General features: G+C 36.1%; 1 protein-coding gene across 4 annotated transcripts in view; it reads right to left on the bottom strand.

The window, feature by feature from the left end:
* The window catches only part of NGLY1 (N-glycanase 1), a 67548-nt gene that overhangs the window by 2113 nt on the left and 38428 nt on the right, over positions 1–27007 (bottom strand). For 2 of the 4 annotated variants that reach the window (XM_032162270.2, XM_032162268.2), the window contains exons 5-10: positions 19097–19319; positions 16831–16952; positions 15513–15658; positions 13380–13490; positions 11898–12062; positions 8395–8580 (exon numbers count right to left, since the gene is read on the bottom strand). In XM_032162270.2, coding sequence (XP_032018161.1) covers positions 8395–8580; positions 11898–12062; positions 13380–13490; positions 15513–15658; positions 16831–16952; positions 19097–19319 — 953 coding nt within the window. Of the gene's footprint in view, positions 1–7152; positions 7279–8394; positions 8581–11897; positions 12063–13379; positions 13491–15512; positions 15659–16830; positions 16953–19096; positions 19320–27007 lie in introns of all 4 variants that reach the window. The other 2 variants (XR_009214455.1, XM_032162269.2) reach the window with 2 other exon arrangements.

Genomic DNA, 27007 nt, shown 5'->3' with positions numbered 1-27007 from the left:
CAATTGCTCTGATCATATGTTTATTTTCAAGTGTATTATTTTAGACACAGGGTCTCACTCTGTCACCCAGGCTGGAATGCAGTGGTGTGATCATAGCTCACTGCAGCCTTGAACTCCTGGGTTAAAATGACCTTGTTGTCTCAGCCTCCAACTACCATGCCTGGCTAATTAAAAAAATGTTTTTAGAGGCAGGGTCTCATTATGTTGCCCAGGCTGGTCTGGAACGCTTGCCTCAGTCTCCTGAGTTGCTGAGATTATAGGTGTGAGCTACCATGCCTGGCTCTGATCAGATTAATGTTTTAAAATCCCACTCTCTTTACGTCATCTGCCTGGTCTGAAATGTACATACAGCAAGTACTTGGTTCTTACATTAAGTCTAATCTATTAGCTTTAAAAATCCTCCACAATTAGGCTGGGCGCAGTGGCTCAGGCCTGTAATCTTAGCACTTTGGGAGGCCGAGGCAGGTGGATCACGAGGTCAGGACATCGAGACCATCCTAACACAGTGAAACCCTGTCTCTACTAAAAATACAAAATATTAGCCGGGCTTGGTGGCGGGGCCTGTAGTCCCAGCTACTCAGGAGGCTGAGGCAGGAGAATGGTGTGAACCCAGGAGGCAGAGCTTGCAGTGAGCCGAGATTGCGCCATTGCACTCCAGCCTGGGCGACAGAGCAAGACTCCGTCTCAAACAAACAAACAAACAAAAAAAAAAAAAAAAAAAAAGAAAATCTTCCACAATTTCATCCCACCTTGAATTGCCAATGCTCCTTTTAATTTTTTTATACTATACTCCTTTATACTGCCCATACTCTGACCTACCTTCATCAAATCATAAGCTCTCTGGGGGCACAGTTTCTGGATTCATAAAAGCATTTAGCGCCAGACGTGATCACTCACACCGGTAATCCCAGCACTTTGGGAGGCTGAGGCAGTTGGATCACTTGAGGTTAGGAGTTCAAGAGCAGCCTAGCCAACATGGTGGAACCCCATCTCTACTAAAAATACAAAAATTAGCCGGGCATGTTAGTGCACACCCGTAATCCCAGCTACTCAGGAGGCTGATACATGAATATTGCTTGAACAAGGGAGGCAGAGGTTGCAGTGAGCGAGATGGTGCCACTGCACTCCAGCCCAGGTGACAGAGCGAGACTCTGTCTAAAAAAAATAAATAAATAAAAACATTTAGTAAATATTAAGTATTTAAGATCTGTATACAAATATATATATATATATATATTCATGTTAGACTTGATCTTTTTAGAAACATCTAACTCATACTCTAGCTCAGGGGCAAATAGTTGAAAGTACCATATAAAACACATCTGCCATGGAATATCCTATTACACGTACTATTCTGTATTCTGATCTTTACTCATCAAGTAAAAATATCAATCGCCGATAGTATTCTCATCACCATCTATTTGACAACCAACCTATAGCTATTTTTCTTCCAGGTATGCCCATTAATTTAATCTGAAAATTTTTAGAATCAGTGAGTTAGAGATTATATAACAACTGAACAATCACTCTCCAAAGAAAATGATCTTAAACTACTCAGAGTAGGTATGTATAGCCAACTGTTCTTTGTTGTTGACAAACCTAGATGTGGAACTGTCAATTGCTCCACTCAAGTTTGGACAACGTCACTATAACATCCTCCGATGTTCATATATATTCCTACTGCATGCTCCTCTTACAGCCATTTGTAAGGAGGACGTGGGACTCAGAACTCCACCGGTGTTCCCCGGGAGTCATTAGTTTCACCCATCCTAAACTATTAGGCATCTGGGTTACACACAGGTTAATTGCTCCTTTAAAGTAATGGCTAGCAAAGGGGGATATCTGGGAAAGAAGAGCCAAACAGAGAGGTTACTGGAAGAAAGGTGAATTAAAAGAACTAAAAGAATTGAGGAGAGTAATCTTAAGACATAAATATTAACAGACATACTCAAATTTATGTCTCAATATGCATTTCTGTATCTTGTATCTTTTCAGAGCTCACTAGATTCAAATGTCCCTCAAAAGTGTGGGTATAAAATATGATAGGCTGAAATTAGGTTAACTTCAAATCTAGCTTACTCCAATAACTGCCTTAATTATATTGTGTGGGTCTGGGTCAGAACTGTGCTTTTAACTGTTTAAGAGAAGGTTTATAGTAGCTGTTGAACATGCCTGACAACATTTATTAAAGCCTTAAAATTTTCAGTCCTAAAGGCATCATCAGCTTTTAAGACTCTAAAGAATAAGATAGAGTTAATGATTTAATACTTAAACGTTTCAACATTCAAACATACTATGAGCAAAATAAAAAAGGTCTCTTATGTTAAAGAAACAGTATATGGAGATAAAACACCCTATTTATATAGAAAATTCCTATCATCTTTTTTGCAAAATATATTCTGTCAAAGACTCATTTTTAGAGGTGGTAGAAAGTTACCAAGAATATGTATACTCAGTTTGGTAAATTAAAATGTACTAAAACAACAGAATTTATAAAAAACCTCCAACTCTGGTCCTGTCTATGTTATAATACGAACACAATCAGTAACTATAATTTATTTAAAAGGAAAAAAAACCAAATATTCACTTGTTTAGTGTAGAGAAAAAAATTTTTGTTTACAACTGTTGTTTGTTCCTAACATCATGAGTTATTTGATAGACATATTTTTGCCTGTTGGCTTTAAAAAAGTTTTTTTAAATTTATTGTGTGCATTCTATAAGCTCGGTTTTGTAATTTGTAGGTCTTGAAAAGGTGAGTGTTGCTATCCTACTTTAGCAGGAGTGCTAGTAAAGTCAGAAATCATGGAGGTTTTCTCCTGTATTCTATATATACCACCCAACCCCTCCTCCCACCAGTGACCCATCCTTGGTCCTTGTTGATGTCTGTAAGCACATATGGGCATATACAACCTTTGGGTGAGAACAAGACCTGTGTGTCTAGGGTTTAGGCATAAGCCATACTATTCACAATGTATAAAAATAGAACATGTCCTTTAGGTTGTGGCTGTGACCACTATTTTCAGGACTGAGAACAATTTGCATGTTGGCTTTATGTAACTAATATTCTACAGAAGATCTTTGCTCAAAGATTTTTTGATTACCACATGTCAGGCTGCTATGGCTCCCTAGAGGTTCAGTTTGTACTATATTGTTTAAAGCTCTTCTTTAATACACTCTTAAAATTATTGTTCTACTTAGGCTGCTAAAATTCACTCAAATTAAGTTCACCATACAGCAGGCACCCTGAAGTCCATCATTCCCACAGATACCCAGCAAAGCAGTTGTATTTCAAGGGATCTTAACTTGTTGCTGGTAAACTGGTACTTGCAATGAGTCTTATTTTTGGTTATTCCATTTTAACTTGAAAATCAAACATGAATCCACTCCTAGTTCCCACTGTATTTAAATATTTCTGTGTATATTTCCAATTTATTCCATTTGTAGAATCTGGATAGAATTTTTAAGATTTCCATGTATACTACCAATTTATTCCATTTGTAATAGGAAACTTTCATGGTTTCCTATTACACAATTGCAAGGTAATCAAAGTATCTGGGACCTGACAATTATTTACCTCTCTAGTCTCATTTCTCACTATTCTCCTCCATATTCTCTACTTCTCACTCTTTCCTGAATATACCAGATGTCTCTCACCTCAGTGCTTTGGAAGACACTATTTCTCATGTCCCCAAACAACCTCCCCTTCCATATCCTGTCCTCATACTAAGAAACTCTCCCTCTTCCTCCTCTCCAAAAGCCAACTCAGATATTACTTCTTCTGCAAGGCCTTCTCTGACTCATTGTGATATTATGATATGTGTATATGTATCTCCAGATTTTCATTCATGGTTCCTGGCTCATAACTCCCGTAGCCTTTATTACTTCTAAGGCAGGCCATGGAAACAAAATATACTCTCATCTCCCCACAACTTGCTTTCTTGGAGCTGACCATAAATAACTTATCTGACCTACCTTGTCTGATTGTGGGTCATAAAACCCCTATTTCCGAAAATGTCCTGTTCCATACCCTGGAGGTAGAAATGCTGCACAGAGAGACCAAGAAGAATCTGAACAGACAGGCTTTGCTGGGTTTTGTCAGGCTGTTAGTATCAGATCACACCCTTTTTGTCCAATCATATTTCTACATTGTTTTTATGGTTATGAAAATCCAATGAAGACTCCATAAAAGGCCTATGAGGACAGGGTTTGGAGAACTTCTGGAGAGCTGATCACATGGAGGTTCCTGGAGGGTGGCGCACCCAGGGAGGGCAGAGGGGCTCCATGTGCCTTCCTATACCTTGCCCTGTGCATCTCTTCATCTACATCCTTTGTAATATTCTTTATAATAAACCAGTAAACATGTTTACCTGAGTTCTATGAGTCACTCTAGCAAAATTAATTGACTCCAAGGACAGAGTCATAGGAATCTGATTTATAGCCAGTTGGTCAGAAGCACAGGTAAAACAAACTAGAGCTTGTGATTGGCATCTGAAGTGGGGAGGGGACAGTCTTGGGGACTAGGTTCTCAACATTTGGGATCTAATGTTATCTCCAGGAAGATCATGTTGGAATTGATTGCATTAGAGGTCACTCAGCTGGTTCTGCTGCAGAATTGCTTGCTTGCTTATTTGGGGGAACCCACCCCTCCACATATTTGGTCAGAGGTCTGAGTTGATTGTTGTAGAGAGAACAGAAAAAAACAAAACAAAATACTTGTAGAGTGAACAAAACAAAACAAAATACTTGGGAGTATGAGGTTTTTTTTCACGCAGATTCGGGGTGATAGTGGCTCTTGTTTCTGTCTTCTTTCTCTCAGTATCATAAACACATACTCTTCTAACCAATCCCATTAATCCAAACAGTTGACCCACGTCTTTCACTTTACCAGCTGATATGCACCTTGAGGCTTGCCTCTTAATTCATCATTACATCTGACTGCCAAGCACAGTATTTGACAATGTGCGTATTTGCTGAGTGCTGAATGAATTCTTGACATAATGCCATGCACCCGCCCCCCACCCCACCAAAATGCTAAAATGACTGTAGTGACAAAGAGAAGGATAAAAGTCATCAAAATCAAAAAGTATTCTAAGACCATCCAAAGGACACTCAACAAAGTGAAGTTTTTACAGTATTCTACATAGCCCTAGGGTGATGCAGAATTTATGCCACATACATTTTTACATTCACCAATCTTTACTAAACACTTACTATGTATCGGGTACTATGCCAGATACATGAATACTGAGAGTACAAAAGTGAGTAGAAAAAGAAAAAGTCTCCTCGAGAATTGTTTACAATCTAATGTAAACATTATTAGAGAAAGAGACAAATAATTTATTTTCATATCTATTTGTTGAATACACGTCATGAAAGAGAGGTATATGGTACAATGAATCTATAAAGAGGGAAATGGATTCAGTTTGCTGGGACCTGAGGGAGTAAGGCTTGGGCCAAGTGGTAAGGTTAAGAATAAATTAATCAAAAAAGAGAAGTATAGGAGGTTCTGTGAAGAAGGGAGAAGGGGCAATATATCTGCAATGCAGAGAGCAAGGGGTAGCACAGTGCAAGGCAAAGCCAGAGAAGAAGGCAAGGACCAGATTTGGAAAAGACGTGGAGCTATGTCTTACTCTAAGAGCACTCAGTTAAGGATTAAGTTTTTGTAAATGTTTCTTTAGTGATAGCATGGATCACAGCTTTGAAAAGATTAGGACAGATGGAGATTAGTTAGAAAGCTATTAATACTGCTTTTATCAAGGTGTTATCACTTGCCTCCCAAAAAGCATACTGGTCTTCTTGATTTAGTTTTATATTCTTTTCAATTCAGATATTATTGAACAATGTTATTTGCTAAATAGCAAATTTTAATCTTTGTGCTCCTGGGAGGATACCTCTTTGAGAGGTAAAGAATCTATTCTAAAACTCTGAAAGCAGGCTGCATGTGATCTGCCATGATACCTGGTTGGAGATTACTGAGAAAAAGTGTGGTGAGAAATAGGTTTACTATTCAACAGAGCTAGAAAATCCCTAATTGGGGGCGTGCTAGTACAGAACCAGAAATGCTGATTTAGATGGAATACCCAAGTTATAATGACAATTGTTACTTCTGAGTTATCACTCTCTACAAGTAAAGATTCTAGTATTTTTCTTCGTTTGATACTAAATATATGTAGCTAGAAAGAAATTCATTCAACTTAAAAAAAAATGGTACCCTTCATAAAAGTATATTAACGCATATGCTTTACTTGAATAGGGGTGTGTTTTCCATTTAATGGCCTTTGTCTATCGTTTACATTATTTAAATCTTTCTCATACTATAGCCCCTCTCTGGCTAAAATGTTCTATTTGGAGATCTTGAAACATGCCACGTACTCCATGCCTTTTTTTTTGTTTGTTTCCTTGCGTGATGAACACCTACTCAACCTTCAGCGTCCAGCTCAAATGTCGTCTGCTCAGTGGAGCTTTGCCCAACTCCTACAGCCAAAGCTAATTACTTCCACCTCGCTGTTTCCATAGCAATGTGTTGATATCCTTATTACAGCACCCTGCATCATGGTTAAGACGGCAGTTTATGCTTTGGCTTCTGCTTTTAGATCGTGAGGTCAGGAATCATCTTTTTGTTCATGTAGCTGAGAATAATGCCTGGCACAACAGTACAAGTTTGCTGATGAACAAATGAGTGTATAAAACAAAGAAGAAATACTCCATACAGTAGTTCTGTTTCTTGGCATATCACATCTTCTGTAACACATCGCTATTTTCCCCATCATTACTACTTTACTAACATTGCTGGTTAGGAGGAAACACATGATTTTTCTCCATTTTAGCAAGTATAGACTAGTCATTGGATAAAAAACACTTTTATTCTACCTTGCTTTCTGTTCAGAGAAATTCTTAGGCTAAGGATAGTCTTCTAGAAGATGTTCATCCTCTCTCATCAACTGTACAACTAATTACAGATATCTTGAAATTTTAAATTTTATCTCTATTTTTATGCATTTCTTTAGCTAAAGAAGAAAATTCCAAAATTTAGAATAATCCTTTAAGTTATTAATACAAAAATACCTCAACTTTTTTAGTATTAGACAATGTGATATAAATGGAGTATTTCTATGTTTAAGCAGCAAGATAAGTTTTTGAATAAAAACTTACGATTGCAAAAGAGAAAAGTAAAGGCCGGGCACGGTGGCTCACGCTTGTAATCCCAGCACTTTGGGAGGCCGAGGCGGGCGGATCACGAGGTCAGCAGATCGAGACCACGGTGAAACCCCGTCTCTACTAAAAATACAAACAAAAATTAGCCGGGCGTGGTGGCGGGCACCTGTAGTCCCAGCTACTCGGAGAGGCTGAGGCAGGAGAATGGCGGGAACCCGGGAGGCGGAGCTTGCAGTGAGCCGAGACCGCGCCACTGTGCTCCAGCCTAGGAGACAGAGCGAGACTCCGTCTCAAAAAAAAAAAAAAAAAAGAAAAAGAGAAAAGCAAAGACCTTATCTCTGTATGTCTGGTAATTTGATTAATGCCTAGTACAGTGACAGCATATAACAGATGCTCATAAACACTAGCAGCTGTTTATATGTGACTCACTTTTTTCATCTATCCAATATATTTTATAAGTGAACAACTTCCCACTCAAGTATCTTGGTAAATTAACTTTAAAAGCTTCCTATAAGTTAATTAATTCCTATGAAAATCTATCAATAATATGATCAGATCTCCTGAGGTCATGTGAATAGCTTTAAGTTTATTTTGGTGTGTTTCTAAGGAGCAGGCAGTTTTAAAGCAAAGTCTCTTATTTGTTACTGATAGCATGTGACAATAATATGCAACTTGGTATAAATGAACTGCTACAGTCCTAACCTCTACTTAATTATTTTTTTAAGATATAGAGAATAACCAATATTGCTGCTCAACCATCCACATTCTTTGAAGTGAATGCCTGTTAGATGTTTAGCTTTCTGAAATTTTGAACTAAATCTATTATACTCCCTAAATAGCCTGTATTTAATGGGCAATCAATACACATCTGTGAAGGAATTAATTCACCATATACTATATGTGTATATATATATATATATATATAGTATCAAATAGAATATATATGTATATACATCCATGCAAAAATCAGTCACATGGATTGATCATATTTATTTTTCCCTATGAAATAACTAAATTCATCCTCTTTGATGAAAACAGATACTTTCTTGATATAAATGCAAGAATTTCTAGTGGACTTTTGATTACACATTGGGGACAGAATTTTCTTTTCCAGGTTATAGGATTACTAAAAATAAGTTTGATATATCAGTTTTCATATTTTACACAACTGAAAAATGAAGCCAATCTGTATTTGTTTAAACAATGACAAAAGTTTTACGGTTTTATGCATTAAGTTACCATGTGCCAGTCTGTTTCAACTTTTCTGAATATAGATTCCATTTTCCACACACCATTCTCCCATCCAGAAATGGTTTGATTGTTATTTGAAACTCGAACATAACGATCTTTCACAATATTATAACAAAGGTGGAGCTGTTTAGAAATCTTCTCATTTTCACAGGGAATAAACAAGGTTTCTTTTCTCTTAAAAAGAAAGCAGAATTAGTTTTTCAACATTATGAAAGATGTAAAAAAGAAAAAAGAGAAATTAGTAAGCAGAGTGGAAAGAGAATCCTTCAAAACTGAAAAGAAAAAATTGGTGCCATTGGAAAATTTGTAAATTGTTTTATAAATTAAATATAATCAGTATGATGTTATTATAACTCTAAACATTACTAGAGACAAAAACAAGAAGTATGAGCTCTGACTTATATTTTTGTGATTTTGCATTCAATGAATTCATTCATTTTTATTGTTTTCTACCACCACCACTATCCCCTACTTGGACTTCTACAATTGTCTCCTGAAGCTGACTCCCAGCTTTCAACTCTTACCTCTCCTATCCATGCTCCACATAGCAATGAAAATGGTTTTTGAAAAAATGTAAACTAGGATATGTCACTTTCCTGCTTAACTCACTTCAGTGACTTAAACTCCAAGCTCTTTACCAAGGCTACCAGGACCTTATGTGATGGTTCACCTTGTTTGCTTCTCCAACCAGATCTCCTGTTACTCTTCCTTTTCATTTCTATACTCACATCACATTACTTTTCCTTTAGTTCCTCAAAAAGGTCCAGCTCATTTTGCCTCACGGCTTTGACACATGCTGCTTCCTTTGTCTAGGATGCTTTTCTTTCTACTCTCCATATACTTGATTCTTTCTCATCCTCAGTCCTCAACCATTTCCTTACTGTCCTTTCCTAATTCTGTAAGCTAGGAGAGCAGCTGAGAGGTATAGCACGAAATAGTCTTCTGCATGTGTAAAATTATTACAAAAGCTCGTATTTTAACCTTAAAATCCCAGGCAATCTTTGCATTCTAGTCCAAAATAGCATTAATATTTTATAAAATATTTTAATTCTAAGATTAAAATAAAACTTTTCTTTCTGGAAATGATAGCACCAATGTTCCTTCTGTTTCCAATTGATTGCGAGGTTAATTCCAAAAGTATTTAGGATTAATGTTTTTCTATTTACTTTTAAAACAAACATCCATTTCTAAAGGAAAAAATGATTTCTTTTTAAATCCATGGCCCTAAAATGGTCTCCAGCAATTAAGAAACTTAAAAAAAAATTTCAAAAGGGAAAACAATGTGGTATGCAACCCAATTCATATTTTTAAAGTTAATCAACTTCCATGCCATGCAAGAGGTAGCACACCCATGCATAAAAAGAAATGAAGACCTAAATAATATCCATGTTTTAAATTGAATACAGCTGTGAATTAAATTAGCTCTTTTTAACTGGCTGTATTTAGATTTATACTTGTAACACACTGCACTGGCAGTGATTTGAATTATTTGTTGAATTTGGATCTTGCAATCCTATGGCTGAACCAACACTTTTAACTGCCTGATACAGACGATGGGATAAATTAAAAAGCAAACATAAAATTTATTAGTGATAATTCACTCCTTTAAAACATATTCTGTTACTAGAGAAATAAGCTGCAACAATGGCAAATTTAGAAAAAGTAGACAAATAAAATTTTAATTTGTTTGGAAATGCTTGATATTGATATTGTGAAGAGTTATTTTTCTTTCAAGCATTTTTCATTGCAAATTTCCTAAACATTTATATTAAATGCTCTCCAGTGACTCAACTTTAGCTCCCTAAGGGCAAAGGACAGTCTATTATACTGTCCTAATACCCGTTACAAAGTCTAGCACACTGATTTTTATCTAGTCCCTTAACTTTAGGACCTACCTATGAAAATTATATTTCCAGTGTTATTTAATTTTGGAAGGTTATCATGTGATATCTTAAAATAAGTTTTAATGTAACAGTAATCATGCCACCAACAATTTCTAGCCAATATCAGATATATGCAAGCATATACCAAGAAATAAACACTTTCATCAGCTGAATTCCCCAAATTCTGTATTTTCCCCACTCCATAAAGTTTTCATCTGGAAAGGAAAAAAGTAAAACAGCATTCTTTTAAGTGCATTAGAATCTCATTTTAGGCTGGGCGCGGTGGCTCACGCTTGTAATCCCAGCACTTTGGGAGGCCGAGGCGGGTGGATCACGAGGTCAGGAGATCGAGACCATGGTGAAACCCCGTCTCTACTAAAAATACAAAAAATTAGCCGGGCGTGGTGGCGGGCACCTGTAGTCCCAGCTACTCGGAGAGGCTGAGGCAGGAGAATGGCGTGAACCCGGGAGACGGAGCTTGCAGTGAGCCGAGATTGCACCACTGCACTCTAGCCTGGGCAACAGAGCGAGACTCCCTCAAAAAAAAAAAAAAAAAAAAAAAAAAAGAATCTCATTTTAAAAGACCTAAATAAGCACTTCACAAAAGAGAATGAGGATATCCAAAAGTTTAAAGAAAAGGCATTCAACATAATTAGTCATCACCAAAATGCAAATTAAAATCACGATACTACTATATGCCACCAGAACTGCTAAAATGAAAAAGGTAGACAATACCAAGTGTACACAAAGATGTCGAAAAATTTCATATACTGCTGGTGAGAGTATAAGCTGGCATAACCATTTTGAAAAATTGTTTGGCAATATCTACTAAAGCTGAATATACTCATACTCTATTACCTAGCAATTCTACTCCTAGGTATACATCCAACAAAATGCCTAAACATATTCACTGAAAACACGAATATAAATGTTCAGAGCAGCACCATTTATATCAGCCAAAACTAGAAATAACCCAAATAGCCATCAACAGTGAAAAATTACATTCATACAATGAATTACACAGCAATGAGAATAAACATACCATACATGTCCCAACATGTATCTCACTGACACAAAGTTGCACAAAGAAGCTATATACAAAACAGTATGTGCTATATGATTCCATTTATATAAAGCACAACAACAGGCAAAACTAATATATGATGTTAGAAGCCAGAATAATGATTACTTTCAAGGGTGTAAGGCAGTGGGCAAAGAAACTCACGCTTGCTTCTACGGTTCCAGCGATCTATTTCTTATTCTGGTTGGCGATTACATGGGTGTTAAATTTGTAAACATTCATTAAGCTGTACATTTATAATTTGTGCATTTTCTTGTATATTCTTCAGTAAAAGTTATACTGCACTAAAAATTTACATAAAGTAAAAAAAATTTTCAGTCCCATTTTAAAAATGCTTTGCTAACTCTTACACATGATTATGCTATGTAAATCAATTACTGGTTCTCTTCAAATGTTTGCATTTTAAAATAATTACTCTCAAGTTAACTAAAAGGTCATAGTCAATGCAGTTGGAGCATAGTATAGTAAGAGCATAGTATAGGAAGCAGGAAAGTAAAAGGATCATCATGCTAGAATGAATTAAATACCTGTAGACCCATTTCACCTCGGGCTACTCTCCAAGCCACTGACCCAGATATTCTTCCCCCAAGTTCTCCAGGTTTAGGGGTTTTGGGAGATATAAATTCAACAAGCTCCACAATTATCCTCTGGAGAAGTTCTTTCCTTCTGTTTTCTGACAAAAACAGTTGCCTCTGTAATTCATGTTTTTTAAAAAAGTTGTTAAGATTAGGGGAATGTATAGGTCCGTCTCTAAGCAAGAATATACTTAAAACACTTGCATTTTAAGAGGTCTTGAAACAACTATTGAATTTTATTTTCAAACATATATTATTCAGAAAATAAAAAGGACACTGTGGAAAACTTAAATAATCTTATAAATTTTATGTTGGGAAATCATTTAACACCTATTTCCAACTCTCCATGAGCTCTACTGTCCTAGATTTATTTATAATGAAGGTAGCAACTTCTGATAGACTGGCTTGTGTCAGAATGTCTTGCTGAGAAAAGCTAGAAAAGGCAGTGGAAACACACACACAGAACACTCACATATAAACACCTGTTTGAATCCAACAGAAAGCTGCAAAGGCAGCCAAAACTTCAGAAGTCAAGATTCCAAGAGAAGAAAAGAATTGAGGTGAAGGGCACATACTGCACCTGTTTTCCCTTCTAGTCATTTGTCAATTATTAAGTGGCATGAGAAGAGGCTGAGAAGCCAAGGACAAAATAGTGACTAAAGTGCTGGAAATCAAAGCACAATTTTTAGCAGAATCACAGTGCTGGGGTAAAAATAAACTGAGGGTCAGAGTCTTCTACTGCAAGGGGGTCTAGCAAATACTCCAGGTTTTCAGGTAGAGATCTCTGAAGGGCTACACATTAGGAGTAAGTGCAGATTCAAAATAGACTGAAACCTCACCTGGAATCATAATCACTGATTAGATTAATGTGCTCTGCCCTGTTCTGCCTGCTCCAGCAAAACTCATTGCTTATTTTTTAATTTATGAAAAAACCCACATGTATAGAGTTAAAATTTTAACACTATCAAACGGGTATAAAATAAAAATTGAACCTTTCATCTTGGAACCCCAGTTCCTCTCCTCAGAAGTAGTCATTGTTAATTTCCTGTGCCTTGCTTCAGATATTTCCTCACATGGACGTGGGTGTGTGTGTGTGTGTGTCTGTGTATGTACACACATACTACATAAATATGAGTCTGTGTCATATCCAAGGCACAGTTATATTGATAAATAAGACAACACACTTTTTGTCAGGTACTATCAATATCAAAATTTTGTTTCATACAACTTTGAGATGAGACAGTTTAATCCAAAATAACTCATAATATTTAAAATGGTCCTCAAAATTTTCAATGAACAAAAATAACATATTAAAATATTCTTGCTTATAAAACAATGCTACTACTTTAAGAATTTCAATAGGCTAATAAATGGCTATTCTTGATTACATAAAAAATGTCAACTCTTCTTTCAAAAAAGATAGCCACCCCATACCTGCTTATTAAGCCCATTAATAGTTTCTCGAAGTAATGCTTCTTTAACCTTAGTTCTTCTGGCAATCACCTCTTCATGTTTACAGGAATATCGCCAAGTGACATCAACTACCTGAAACAACAGAACACAAATACTTAACAAGATTACAACCATCAACCTTTATTTACTAAATACCTAGAATGCATGTAATTTTTAAATGCAATTTTTTTTTTTTTTTTGGAGACGAAGTCTCGCTCTGTTGTCCAGGCTAGAGTGCAGTGGCGTGATCTCAGCTCACTGCAGTCTCACTTCCCAGGGTCAAGCGATTCTAGTATCTCAGCCTCCCGAGTAGCTGGGACTACAGGCATGCACCATCACGCCTGGCTAATTTTTGTATTAAGCACAGACGAGGTTTCACCATGTTGGTCAGGCTGGTCTCGAACTCCTGACCTCAGGTGATCCACCCACCTTGGCCTCCCAAAGTGCTGGGATTACAGGCATGAGCCACCACGCCCAGCCTTAAATGCAATTTTTAGAATACTATCCTTTGTTTACAATTTAAAAGCCATGGGGCTGGGTGCAGTGGCTCATGCCTGTAATCTCAGCACTTCGGGAGGCTGCGGTGAGCAGATCACCTGAGGTCAGGAGTTTGAGACCAGCCTGGCCAACATGGTGAAACCCGTCTCTACTAAAAAAAAAAAATCCAAAAATATTAGCCAGGTGTAGTGGCATGCACTTGTAATCCCAGCTACTCAGGAGGCTGAGGCAGGAGAATTGCTTGAACCTGGGAGGCAGAGGTTGCAGTGAGCTGGGATCATGCAACTGCACTACAGCCTGGGCAACAGGGTGAGACTCTGTCTCAAAAAATTAAAATAAAATAAAACTTAAAAGCCTGTAAAATAAACTGAAGAGAATACATCACTTATTCATTCCTAAACAGTTGATAAGTTTAACCAGAAATGCTATGATAAAAAAGTGAAAATTTCAGACCATTACCTTTTAAAATTTATCTGCAAAGCTGAATCCACAAAATTCAACAAATAAAAATTTTATCCATTTTTATTGTATTAAATTTATATTATAGAACTGATTTTTCATACAAGTGGAAAGACAATTCAATGGAGAAAAAATAATCTTTTCAATAAATGTTGCTAGAACAATTCATTATCCATATGTAAAAAAAAACTTCATACCTTGGATCATATAAAAAAATTAACTCAAAATGGATCGCAGACATAAGTGTAAAACTGAAAATACAAAACTTCTAAAACAAAATATAGGAGAAAATTATTGTGACCAAGGGTTAGGCAAAATTTCTTAAATATAACATCAAAAGGCACAATCCATAAAACAACAAATTGGTAAACTGAACACCAGTTTCTTCTCTTCAAAAGTTATTAAGAGCATGAAAAGACAAACTACAGATAGGGAGAAAAACCTTTGCAAAGCACATATCTGATAATGGACTTATATAAGAATACATAAAGAACTCTCAAAACCCAACAGTAAGAAAACATAATACCCAATTAAAAAAAATAAGCAAAGGGGACATATGGATGGTAAGCAAACACATAAAAAGATGCTCAATATTATTTGTCATTAGGGAAGTACAAATAAAAACCATAATGAAATGCCACTACACACCTATTAAAGGGGATAAAATTAAAAAGTCAGATCATACTAAATGTTAGCAAGGACATGGAGAAACTGGAAACTCTCACATACTGCTGGCGAAAATGTAAAATGGCACAATCACGTTGAAAAACAGTTTAGCGGTTTCTTAAAAAGTTATATGTATATCTACCATATAATGCAGCCATTCTACTCCTAGGCATTAAGCAAAGAGAAAAGGCAGCATATGCCCATATAAAGACTCGTGTGCCTGAATGTTCATGGCAGCTTAATTTGAAATTGTGAAAAAAACTGGGAACTACCCAAATAGCCATCAACAGGTGAAATGGTAAACTATGGCACATCCATACAATGAATACTGATTTGCAGTGATGATTTCAGTGTATACAAATAAAACTTATCAAACTGTACAATTTAAATATATGCGGGTTATTGTATGTTAATTATACGTTCATAAAACTGTTAAAAAAGAAAAAAATATATTTTATTTTTGGAAAAAAGTTTTTTTCTTTTATGCCCTACCTCATCTTTTGAAAATGCTATGACATAGGAAAGCTTCTTGCCCCATCCTATTTCATAGAGGAGTGGCTTGTCACAGACATCTTCACATGCATCACAGTGTAGCCACCGCTGCTGAGAAGGAGAATAGACTTCTGTCCAGACATGATCTACTCAAATAAAAGAGAGCAATGGAAAAAAGACAATGAAATCAGAATGACTTCCAATAACTATATACAAACTCCTAAGGATCATAAAGTAATGCGTAATACTCTGAATTTCAGTTAATAAGTGCATTTTGTGGCACATGGAATTTTAGAATACCTGTATTAATTTCTGTCTCTTTGAAATCCTTAAAAATGTTTTTCCAATCTCCTTTAACGTGGTCAGTTTTAGGCTTAATGTGCGTTATAACTCTTAAGAAGGTAGACATATTAAACAGCAGCATAAAAAATATCATTCTGAGTTTACCACCATGAAGGAGTTAATGCCACTTTTGAAACTACAGTCTCTCTCTCTCTGGACTTTAAGGCCCAGAACCAGCAGGGAGTCTAATAGAATCTCTGGTCAATATACACTTTATATTTGATTTTAAGAGAACACTAACTATTAAATGGAAGGTTTCATTTAATTATTTAGAAAATGGAAACACAAGGAAAACAACTTTTTAACATGTAGACCACACAAGTCATTTCTAAATAGGGACAACACAAATATCACATGACTTTTATTATTTTTGTATACTGTGCTTTAAGTTTACAGTTTACTAATTTTTTTATAGTAATCCCTATAGCAATGAAGATTTCTATGGCACATTATTACATGTTTTTATCCATATATAAATAGCATCACTATAAATGCCATGGTAAATTGCTAATAAAAGAAATAAGACCTAGTGTTTGATAGATCAATAGAGTGTTTACAATAATCTACTGCATATTTCATAATAGCTAGAAGAGAGTAATTCAAATGTTTCCAGCATAAAGACAAAGATTTAAGATCACAGGTATCCCAGTAACACTGATTTGCTCTGTACAATTTATATAAATGCATTAAATTATTACAAGTATCCTCCAAATATGTACATCTATTATGCATCAATAAAAATAAAATAAAGGGGAAAAAAGGAATATTTATAGTGCAAAGCACCAGGCACAGTGCTAGGTGTTTTATAAAACTCTCGTGATCCCTTCGAAAAAACCTGGAAGGTTGGTATTATCACTGTTTTACACGGCAGACTGAGAAGGCCAAAAAGTAACAGAGAATGATGGGCTCAGAATGTAAACCCAAACCTGTAAGCCTGCAAAGCCCTAGTACCCTCTGCTCATTCCACATTCTGTACCTGTGTAATCCCAAACATAGCGAGCTTCAAACCCTAAAGCTCGGCAGCACAGTGTAAAACAATTGGCCCACTCGCCACACCGTCCACATCTTGTTTCCAAAAGTTTCTCAGGGTTATTATATCTGGTTTAAAAAGAAAAAAAAACTTTGATTTATTATCAAAATCAAGATTTTTAAGAGAATTTACATTATCTCTATGCTAAACATAAATGTTTCTTTCTTTTTTTTTTTTTTTTTGAGATGGAGTCTCGCTCTGTCACCCAGGCTGGAGTGCAGTAGCGCGATCTCAGCTCACTGCAACCTCCGCCTCCTGGGTTCAAGCGATTCTCCTGCCTCAGCCTCCAGAGTAGCTGGGACTACAGGCACGTGACACCAGGTCTGGCTAATTTTGTTTGTATTTTTAGTACAGACGGGGTTTCACCGTGTTAGCCAGGATAGTCTCGATCTCCTGACCTTGTGATCTGCCTGCCTCAGCCTCCCAAAGTGCTGAGATTACAGGCGTGAGCCACTGCGCCTGTCCTTTAATTTGTTTTTAAATATTTATTTAGAAATCTAGACCATATGAGGCACAATGTTAGAATATTTGGTGAAAAATAATTAAACAGTAGTACTGCTTTCAAGGTATTCACAATACTGAGGAAAGGAATGAACACAAATAATTTAAATATATGGCAGAATGTGATCAAACAATACAACAGGTCAGATTTAGTGTTTAATATATGGCAGAATGTGATCAAACAATACAACAGGTCAGAAAGTGGCTGGGGAGGAAAGCTTTTATTTGATCTGTGTTTTGAATAATGTAAGATTTGGACAAGCAATTCTCTAGGAAATTTGCCTAAGGCATTAACACTAAAGTGGTATAACTAGCTCACTGTATTTAAAAAGTAAACAACTTTAACCAATTACTCAACAAAAATTTTAGCTTAGTTTAATTCAATTTTACCTAAAATATTATCTTTCTAATAATCATTTTGATTAAAATTTTACTCTTTTGAAGTATTTAAAGGTGCCTGCTAATTTGGAAGTTGTTTTTTGGGATCTATTTGTAACATTCTTTGCAGAAGTTACTCCAATTATAAAATTATCAGACAATTCGAGAACACTAAATTTTGCATTTTGTGTTGAGATGGGTTTTGAACTGATAGAGCTGAGCAGGAAAAGTGCTGCAGCTGAGCAGAGAGGTCAGCCACGTGCTTTGGAAGGAAAGGAAACAGTGACATAAATGAATGGGTTCTGTGATGACAAGTCTGTTAAGCAAATGCTTAACAAAGCATTTCTTAGACTAAATAAATGAATTTAGAACTTAGGTAATTAAATTTTTGTGTGTTTTTTTTTTTGAGAAAAACTCTCACTCTGTCGCCCAGGCTGGAGCGCAGTGGCACAATCTTGGATCACTACAACCTCTGCCTCCCAGGTTCAGGCAATCCTCCTGCCTCAGCCTCCCCATATAGAGAACAGCTAGAGGTTAAAACAAGCACATAATTAGAAACTATGTCCTAAGCTAAAAAAATTAGATATTTTTAAAACGTGGTATCTTCTCTTGACTGATAACACAACCAAACTTTATAAGCATTGCCAATTCAGAAAATCTGAAAACAGGCTTATAAATTGAAGAATGGAAATAAATTTAAAATTTAAAATGTCCTCAGTTTAAAATTTAGAGATATGAGGAGTAGGTTAGGTTGGGCAGGGGAAGCACCTAACTAAAACAAACTTCTGCTATTAATACTGATAATAACAATGCTGACTATTGTGAGAGTAAATACAATTATGTGTTTAAAATAATCATCCGATGATAATATGGAAGGTAAAAGTATACTTCAGCATTATTATCAGTATTATTAGTTATCAGACAGTTAAAAATTAGGAATTAAAAGAGTAATACAAGATTTATAGTATTAAACATGTTATGATTATACTCAAGTTATACTTTAGAACAAGAGTCAACAAATTTCCTATAAAAGATAGATGGTGAATATTTCAGACTTGTGGGTCGTATCATTTCTGTCACCATTATTCAACTCTGCTTGTTGCAGCATAAAAACAGACAATAAGCAAATGAATCAGCATGGTTATGTTCTAATAAAATCTTACTTACAAAAACAGAATGTCAGCTGGATTTAGCCTGCCAGCCACAGTTTGCTCACCTGTGTTTTAGAGGAATATATTTCTGATAATTAAATATTAAAAAGTTTATTTAGTAAAAACTCTCTTCTAACTATTTCATTAGAGATTATTTTGACTTTACCGTCCAGGGCACCCACCTTGGGAATCGATTGCTGAACTGGCAGGCATCACAGTAATGATCTTCCACTTTCTTTGCACCCCACTTCAGCTCATCATCATTGGGCAGTAAAGATCTATCTCTAGACCTAGTCTGTCCACCACATTTGCTGCACAAAATGTTATTCACCCAGTGAAAAAATTCTTCCTTAAACCAGTGCAAAAGCTCCAGCAAAAGAAAATCCTCATCACTTATATTAGTACCTGAGAAATTAAGGGAGAACCAAGTAAGAGCTAAAGCTGACAAAATTTAAACTATCCACACATATTTATTCTCCAATACGAACCTGAAAAACATGAAAACATAAGATGATTTTAAAGGTTTTCACTAGTAAGAGGAAAGAAGAAACTGTCATTTATTATGCACAAGGCTGAAATACAATGACACGTATAACTGCACATTAAAAACAGCAGAACATTTACCATTTTATATCCTCTAACTGACACTATGCATTAACAAATGAGCTGAACACAATGACCTCTTAGGGAACTACAGTCAGTTAGGAATTGATCCTGAAGTACAAGGGAGGTAGAAAAATAAATTTGATTTTGAAAAACATTTAAAAATGGGATACATTAAATTTGTTATCAGGTATATACACAAGTAAACATGAAACAATCACAAAAGGCAGAAATCACAGAATTCCAGACATTTAAAAAATCATCCTATTAGCCTATTAGGGCTTCAACTGTACAATATAATCCATCCATGGATACTCATCCCCAAAGACATAAAAACACAACCATATCTCTAGTATATGTAACAACCCTAGTAAGTTATAACATGACAGATAATATACCCACTTTTCCATAAACAGATCTCTCTTGATCACATTCAAGACAATGGTATCTCTGGCAAGAAGGGAAGGAGAGGGAAAATCAATCTTAAAAACACATATAGGGGGTTCTCTTCTCTATCTTTAATGTTTTATGATTAAAATAGAGTGATAATAAAACATAAATATGAAGGACACATATAGCAAAACGATAAAATCTAATAAAGCTTGATGTTGGTCATAGGTGTATATTATACTTTGTTCTTATATTTATGTTTGATGTATTTCAAAATAAAAAACTACAGAGAATGTAAAAAGGCCAGAAATATTTATGTTCCTGGAGGGAAAACTCAATATTTCTAAAGTTGATAACCTTCCACAAATTAATCTATGATTTAATACAATCCCAATTAAGATTATAAAATATTTTTTCATAAAATTTGACAAGCTAGCCAGGCGTGATAGCTCACACCTCTAATCCCAGCACTTTGGGAGGCCAAGGTAGGCAGATCACCTGAGGTCAGGAGTTCAAGACCAGCCTGGCCAACATGGTGAAACTTCGTCTCTACTAAAAACTACAAAAATTTTCTGGGTTTGGTGGTAGGCGCCTGTGATCCCAGCTACTCGGGAGGCTGAGGCAAGAGAATCACCTGAACCTGGGATGCAGAGGTTGCAGTGAGCCAAGATCATGCCATTGCACTCCAGCCTGAGTGACAGAGCAAAACTCTGTCTCACTAAAAAAAAAAAATTGACAAGCTAACTACAAAATCCCATGGGAAAGAGAAAATGCACAAAATAGCCAACACAACTTTGAATAAGAATCATGAGGTAAATTTGCCTACCATGTATCAATACATATTATAAAACTCTAATAATTAAAACATTGTGATATTAGTGAAGAATAAACAAACAGATCAATGAAACAAAAGAAAGGGTCCTGAAAGACAGATTTCTAAGCAAATGCACAGTACTGAATAAAGGTAGCATTTTAAAGCAGCTCTAACAGGATGGACTGGTTCAATAAATGATATTAGGACAAATACCTATCTAAGTATCAGATCCCTACTATAGTTCATTAAAAAAAAAACTCTTTCTCTGGAATACTATAAAAGTAATAATAGAAGTTTATAGGTGAATATGTTTATGTTTATGACTTTGGGTTAGGGAAGGTCTTAATAAGCAAGATACAAACTGTAAAATCAATAATGAAAAAAATTAAATTTTCTTATGTTACAAATAAAAACTTTCGAATTTCAAAAGCTACACTAAAGAACCCTGTTTGGAAAAAACTGTAACATGTCTAACAAAGAAAAGATAAATTTCTGGCCAGGCACAGTGGCTCACGCCTGTAATCCCAGCACTTTGGGAGAATGAGGCGGGCGGATCACCTGAGGTCAGGAGTTGGAGAACAGCCTGCCCAACATGGTAAAACCCTGTCTCTACTAAAAATACGAAAGAAAAAAAAAAAATTAGCCGTGCGTGGTGGTGGGTGCCTGTAATCCCAGTACTCAGGAGGCTGAGGCAGGAGAATCACTTGAACCTGGGAGGCGGAGGTTGCAATAAGCCAAGATCGCGCCACTGCACTCCAACCTGGGCAACAAGAGCAAAACTCCGTCTCAGAAAAAAAAAAAAAAAAAGATAAATTTATAAATACATAAAGAACTTCTATAAATCAGTAAGAACATTAAGAAACCCATTAGAAAAATTCACAAAGTCCATAAAATAAATTCAATACTTTAAGTGGAAACAAATATTCTTAGACACTTCTAGTATAAACTGGAAGGCAATTTGTCAGGATCCATTATAATATAAAAGTATTACACACACTTGACATTTCAGTATCTATCCAAGAGAAATACTTGTGCATGTGTGGCAGGAGACATGCTTTACAAGAATTCCACTGTGGTGGCATTTAGAACAGAGAAAATGGAAACAATCTCTATGTCCATCAATAGGGAATTGTATAAATAACAGTATATGTACAATCAAACACTATGGATTGTGTTTGATTGTCCAATACATATTTGTAAATGAAAAACACCAAGGAGCTGAATATATATGAGATGATAAATTTTACATAAACCCCACACAACTTAAACTATTTTTACAGATAATTATTTACAGGTATAAATATCCAGGACAAGACCACGAAAAGGAACAGAATTGAATGGCAGGGAGAGTTTGGCGTTTCCCATATAATATGAAAGCTTTCCAACAGGAAGATATTCATGAATTAGTTACATTAAAAACAAAGTTTTAGAAACAGAGGACTGTCATTCTCCTTCTCAGTCTAGTGCCTACCATCCAGCAGCTACAGTAATCTTTTTAAAAGTACAGGCCAGATTATATGACTTAAAAAACCCTCCAATGGGTTTCCGTCTCATTTAGAATAAAATTCAAAGTTCCAACTCTTGTTCTTTCAGCTGGCCCCCTGTCGTAGGCTAAAAAATGGTCCTCAGAGGATATCTATGTCCTAATCACTGTAGCCTATGAATGTAGTTACCTTCTGTGGCAAAAAAAAAAAAAAAAAAAAAAGAAAGGTCTTTGCAGATGTTATAAAGTTAAGGATCTTTAGATGGGGAGATTATCCTGGATTATGTGGATAAATCCAAACACAAGTAACCTCGTAAGAAGCAAGTAAACGGAGATTTTACACACAGAGAAAGCAAAGTGAAAATGGTACAGCAAGAGATTTGAAGATGCTGGCCTTAAGACCGGACTGTTGCAGCCACAAACCAAGGACTGCTAGTAGCAACCAAAAGCTGGAAGAGGCAAAAAACAGATTCTCCCCTCCAAAAGGAGCGTGGCTCTGGGGATATTTTGATTTCCCCCTGCGATAATGATTTTGGATTTCTGCCTTCTGGAACTGTAAAAATAAATTTCTTTTTATTTCACCAAGTTTGTGGTAATTTGTTATAGTAGCCCCAGGAAATTTAAATACCCTCTTACCTCTGACCTCAAACCCTATCTCCTCCTGTCTTGTTCACTGGCTACAGCCACCATGCTCTCCCTGCCATCTCTTAAACTTGCCAACCTCACTTCCACCTCAGGAGGCCTTTACAGTTGCTCATGCCTTCTACCTAAAAGGGAAATCACTGCTTTTTAGAGAAGCCATCCCTGAAAATCTTATATCAAACAGCATCTTACTAGTCGTCACTCACTCTGTTCTCCCACTGGTCTTCCTAGCACTTTTCACTAGTGTGTGTGTGTGTGTGTGTGTGTGTGTGTGTGTCTCTTACCATAATGGTAGGTACTTAAATTTTGTTCACTGCTATATCCCCAACACTTAGTGTTCTGCTTGCTATACACTAGATGCTTAATAAATATTCGAATGATGAAGGGATGAACAAACATGCCTCAAAATATTACTTAGAATTGTAATTGTTCACCAAACAGTCATTATCAAGACCAAGAAGAAAGGAAAGGAAAACAGCATATTTGTACTTCTGTTACATACTCCAGGTATAAATCAGCACGTTTCCAGCTCAAAGTATGACCATTAAATAGTAACACCCAATTAAGGGTCAGTGTTCCTCATTTAAGCAATATCCTTAACTAGTGGCTCAGAGAAATAAAAGTAGATTCCTGTATGATGAAAGCTCAGAAATCTCAGAGATAAGGGAAGCCTGATTTACATGCTAAATTCTGTGAATACTGGGTTTATTTCAAAAATATAATTAAGATTTCAAATTTCTAAAGTTACTATCTTCAAAAATACCATATAAACATAGATTTCTAGTAACTTATCAGTGACAAAATAAAATCAACAGGTTTAGGCCCTAATTCCATTCTCTGAAAACCCCTTCAATGTACAAAAGAGAATGAGAAAATGGGTAAAAACATCAGTAGAGGTAGCCTCATCCATGTTCTCCATCTCGTATCTTATATACAATTTAGTAGGTCAAGATATATTTTGTTACCACTTTTCAAAAATGGGTTCTTCCTCCTCTAAAAAGGTGTTTTACCTGTATCTGGAACATGCAATCATGACAAACCTTCAGTCTACCAGGCCAAAGCTATCAAACCATGCTTCCCTATCTCATTTGGCAGTGCCACAAGGTCCCCATTTCTGCATCAAACCAAAACACTTTCCGCAGTCCATAGACCCAGAATATGATTTTGTCTGGAAAGGAAAAAATAGTCCACTGCACTAATGAAAGAAAATCACCAACTTGGCCAGTGGGGGCTTCATCATCATCTCAGTGCCATTCACTCACTGGGGCAGAGACTGATGGTGGCCATATAATATCCACTTGACATTTCTTCCTCATTTATAGCATTTCAATTTTGGAGGGATGACAATGCACCAGCTAAAAAACTACAGATCCCAACTTCCCTTGCAGCTAAGCGTGGCTAAATGACTAAGCTTCATGTGACTCCAAGGAAGACTACTTTAAGAGAAAAAGCTCAAATTAGAGATAAAACCTTTATGCTTTTTCTCCGTTTCTTCTTCCTGATGTTTGGTCTGGAAATGTTAATGGCTGGAGCTGCAGCAACCATTTTGGACTACGAGGTGATGTGAAGGATGGAAAACATGTACATGCGAGCCGAAAAACCGAAGGCACCTAGGTCTTTGATGATTAGCTCCAGACTGACTACCTCCATATTTTCTTACATGAGAAAATAATCTGTAAGCCACCAGTCATTTTACTCATAGCACAACCTAATCCTGATTGATATACTCATTATGCCTACCTTACCACTTATTTCACTATATGTTTAAGATTCCTTCACTTGTTACTCTTCCTCTTCCCATATCCTGTTGTGTTTCTAAAATATCGCCATCCAATAGAATTTTCAGCAATAATGGAAATAATTCCTATTCCTACTGTCCAGTAGGGTTGTCACTAGCCACTTGTGGTTATTGAGTAGCTGAAATGTGCTGAATGTGACTGAAGAACTTGATTTTTCATCTCACTTAATTTAAATGTAAATATCCACATGTGGCTAGTGCAACACTGTTTTCTAGAACCTTTGTAATCCTACCTCTCCACCCTGTCCTCTCAATTTTAGCAATCTCATTTACCTGCATGGCTTTACCTATCATCCTTAAGTGTATTTCAAGGCTTGACTTCTTATCGAATTTCCAGGCCTATGGTTTCACTTTGCAGTCCAGATAGTAGGCACCTCAACTCACTCTTCCTTTCCCTTCAAAACCTGTTTCTACTGACTCCTTTAATTTCCTAGTTGCCTAGATTCAAAGTTACCCAGTCATCTTTGACATCTTCCTTATATATACATGATGCCTTATCCTATCGACTGCAAATTCCACATATTCTATAACCCCAACAACTTTCACATCCATCTTCTCCCTTGTAATCTCAACCCTTTGTTCACCCTCTTATCGCTTACGTATATTAGATTACCATTGTGTTTTAATTTTTCTCTCCTTGTACTCTTTTGATTTTAATCATTTCACATACTAGATTAATCTTCCTTAAATACAGTCTGGTGTCACTCACGCAAAGTTTTGATAGTCAATCCTGCTGAATTACCTATTCAAGAATACCTGAGAAATCATTTTCTGCTTTCTGATGAATAAGGTTATGTAACATTTCTGCTATATGTTCAATTATAGTCACAATATAACACTAGTCTTTTGGCCAAGACATGTGTTTCCTTTGAATTTCTTTGGTCTTTACTATTTCAAACCTTATTAGAAATATGCTTTGTTTCATTTTACTGCTAATTTCTTTTGAAAACATTAAAAATGAACTTGGTATACACTGCTCTGTCTGAAATTCAATGTCCACCAAAATATGGTTTCGCCTACTTGATATTCCACTGCTTTATATACACCCTACCCTACACACAGTCTAACTGTATTATTCATTGTTCCCAAATAGAGGCTGTCCTTCTCTGCCTCTATGCATGTTGATCACTACACTTGCAAGAAAATCCCCAATCCCTTAGTATGTATTTTGACATATTTTATAAATCCCACTCATCCTTCGTGATCTTAAAAAAAAAAAGCCCAATCTTTTACTGATTTTGCTGTCATTTCTTTCCTATTTTAATTAAAACTTTTTAAGTGTGAAAGAATATATACATAGATCTTAAATACACATACTCCAATGTGATGAAGTTACTGATAGTTTATCTTCTCCCTATTTCCCAAATTTTCTACAACCCCTGTACTATATAATTAGAAAGAAAAAGTGCTGGAGCAAATGTTAGCAGGGAACATCAGTAGATTTTTATGGGAAGTGAACTTTAAGTCTTAGCTAATGGACTTGAAGGATTCTTGGTCCACTGATAAGACCATTCCCACTGTGAGGACAGATGGACAAATGCATCAGGATAAACATAACATTCACCTAACTAATGCTCTTTATTGTCGATTTTTGCTCCTTGAGCAATTTCCTGGTTGTTATTTGCCTAGAGAGAGAAAATATGATGGACACAAACAGGAACATTCTGTCTCTATGCTATTTCTCACTGAAGTTTATTCATTTAGCAACATAATGGTTTTTTTTTATTTTTTGAGACAGAGTTTCGCTCTTTTGCCCAGGCTGGAGTGCAGTGGCACTGTCTCCACTCACTGCAACCTCCGCCTACCGGTTTCAAGTGATTCTCCTGCCTCAGGCTCCCGAGTAGCTGGGATTACAGGCATCTGCAATCGCAAATTAGCCCAGCTAATTTCTGTATTTTTGGTAGAGATGGGGTTTCACCATGTTGACCAGGCTGGTCTACAACATAATGTTTTAAAAATTATACATTACATTTGTTGGACTCTGCTTTACACTCAGTTGATCTGTATATTTGAATTCTCATCTTCTATTCAGCTGCTTCTTAAGGCAAGGCTATATTATTATACTGTCTCTCCCCTGCAGGGCCCAGCCCAATGACTCAAACACAAAACATGTTCAGTAAGTACCTGATAAACAGGCATTTCTATAAGCCATCATATAAAGGACCACAGTACTCTGAAGCTGGACAGGGCCTGTATAATCACATATTAATAAGCATTCTTATTGTACACACAGGAAAAAAACTGTTAATACAAGAACAGAACAACTGTCTTAAGGTTAGCAGGCCTGTAACAGAAGTAAATCTAAGGCCCATGCCAGTCATCAAAAATTTAAAAATGGCATAGTGTAATATTTTTAAAAAGAC

This window comes from Hylobates moloch, unplaced genomic scaffold, assembly GCF_009828535.3.
Source record: "Hylobates moloch isolate HMO894 unplaced genomic scaffold, HMol_V3 SCAFFOLD_8, whole genome shotgun sequence".
In the NCBI taxonomy this organism is placed as follows: Eukaryota; Metazoa; Chordata; class Mammalia; order Primates; family Hylobatidae; genus Hylobates; species Hylobates moloch.
This window is presented reverse-complemented; position numbering and strand designations above follow the sequence as displayed.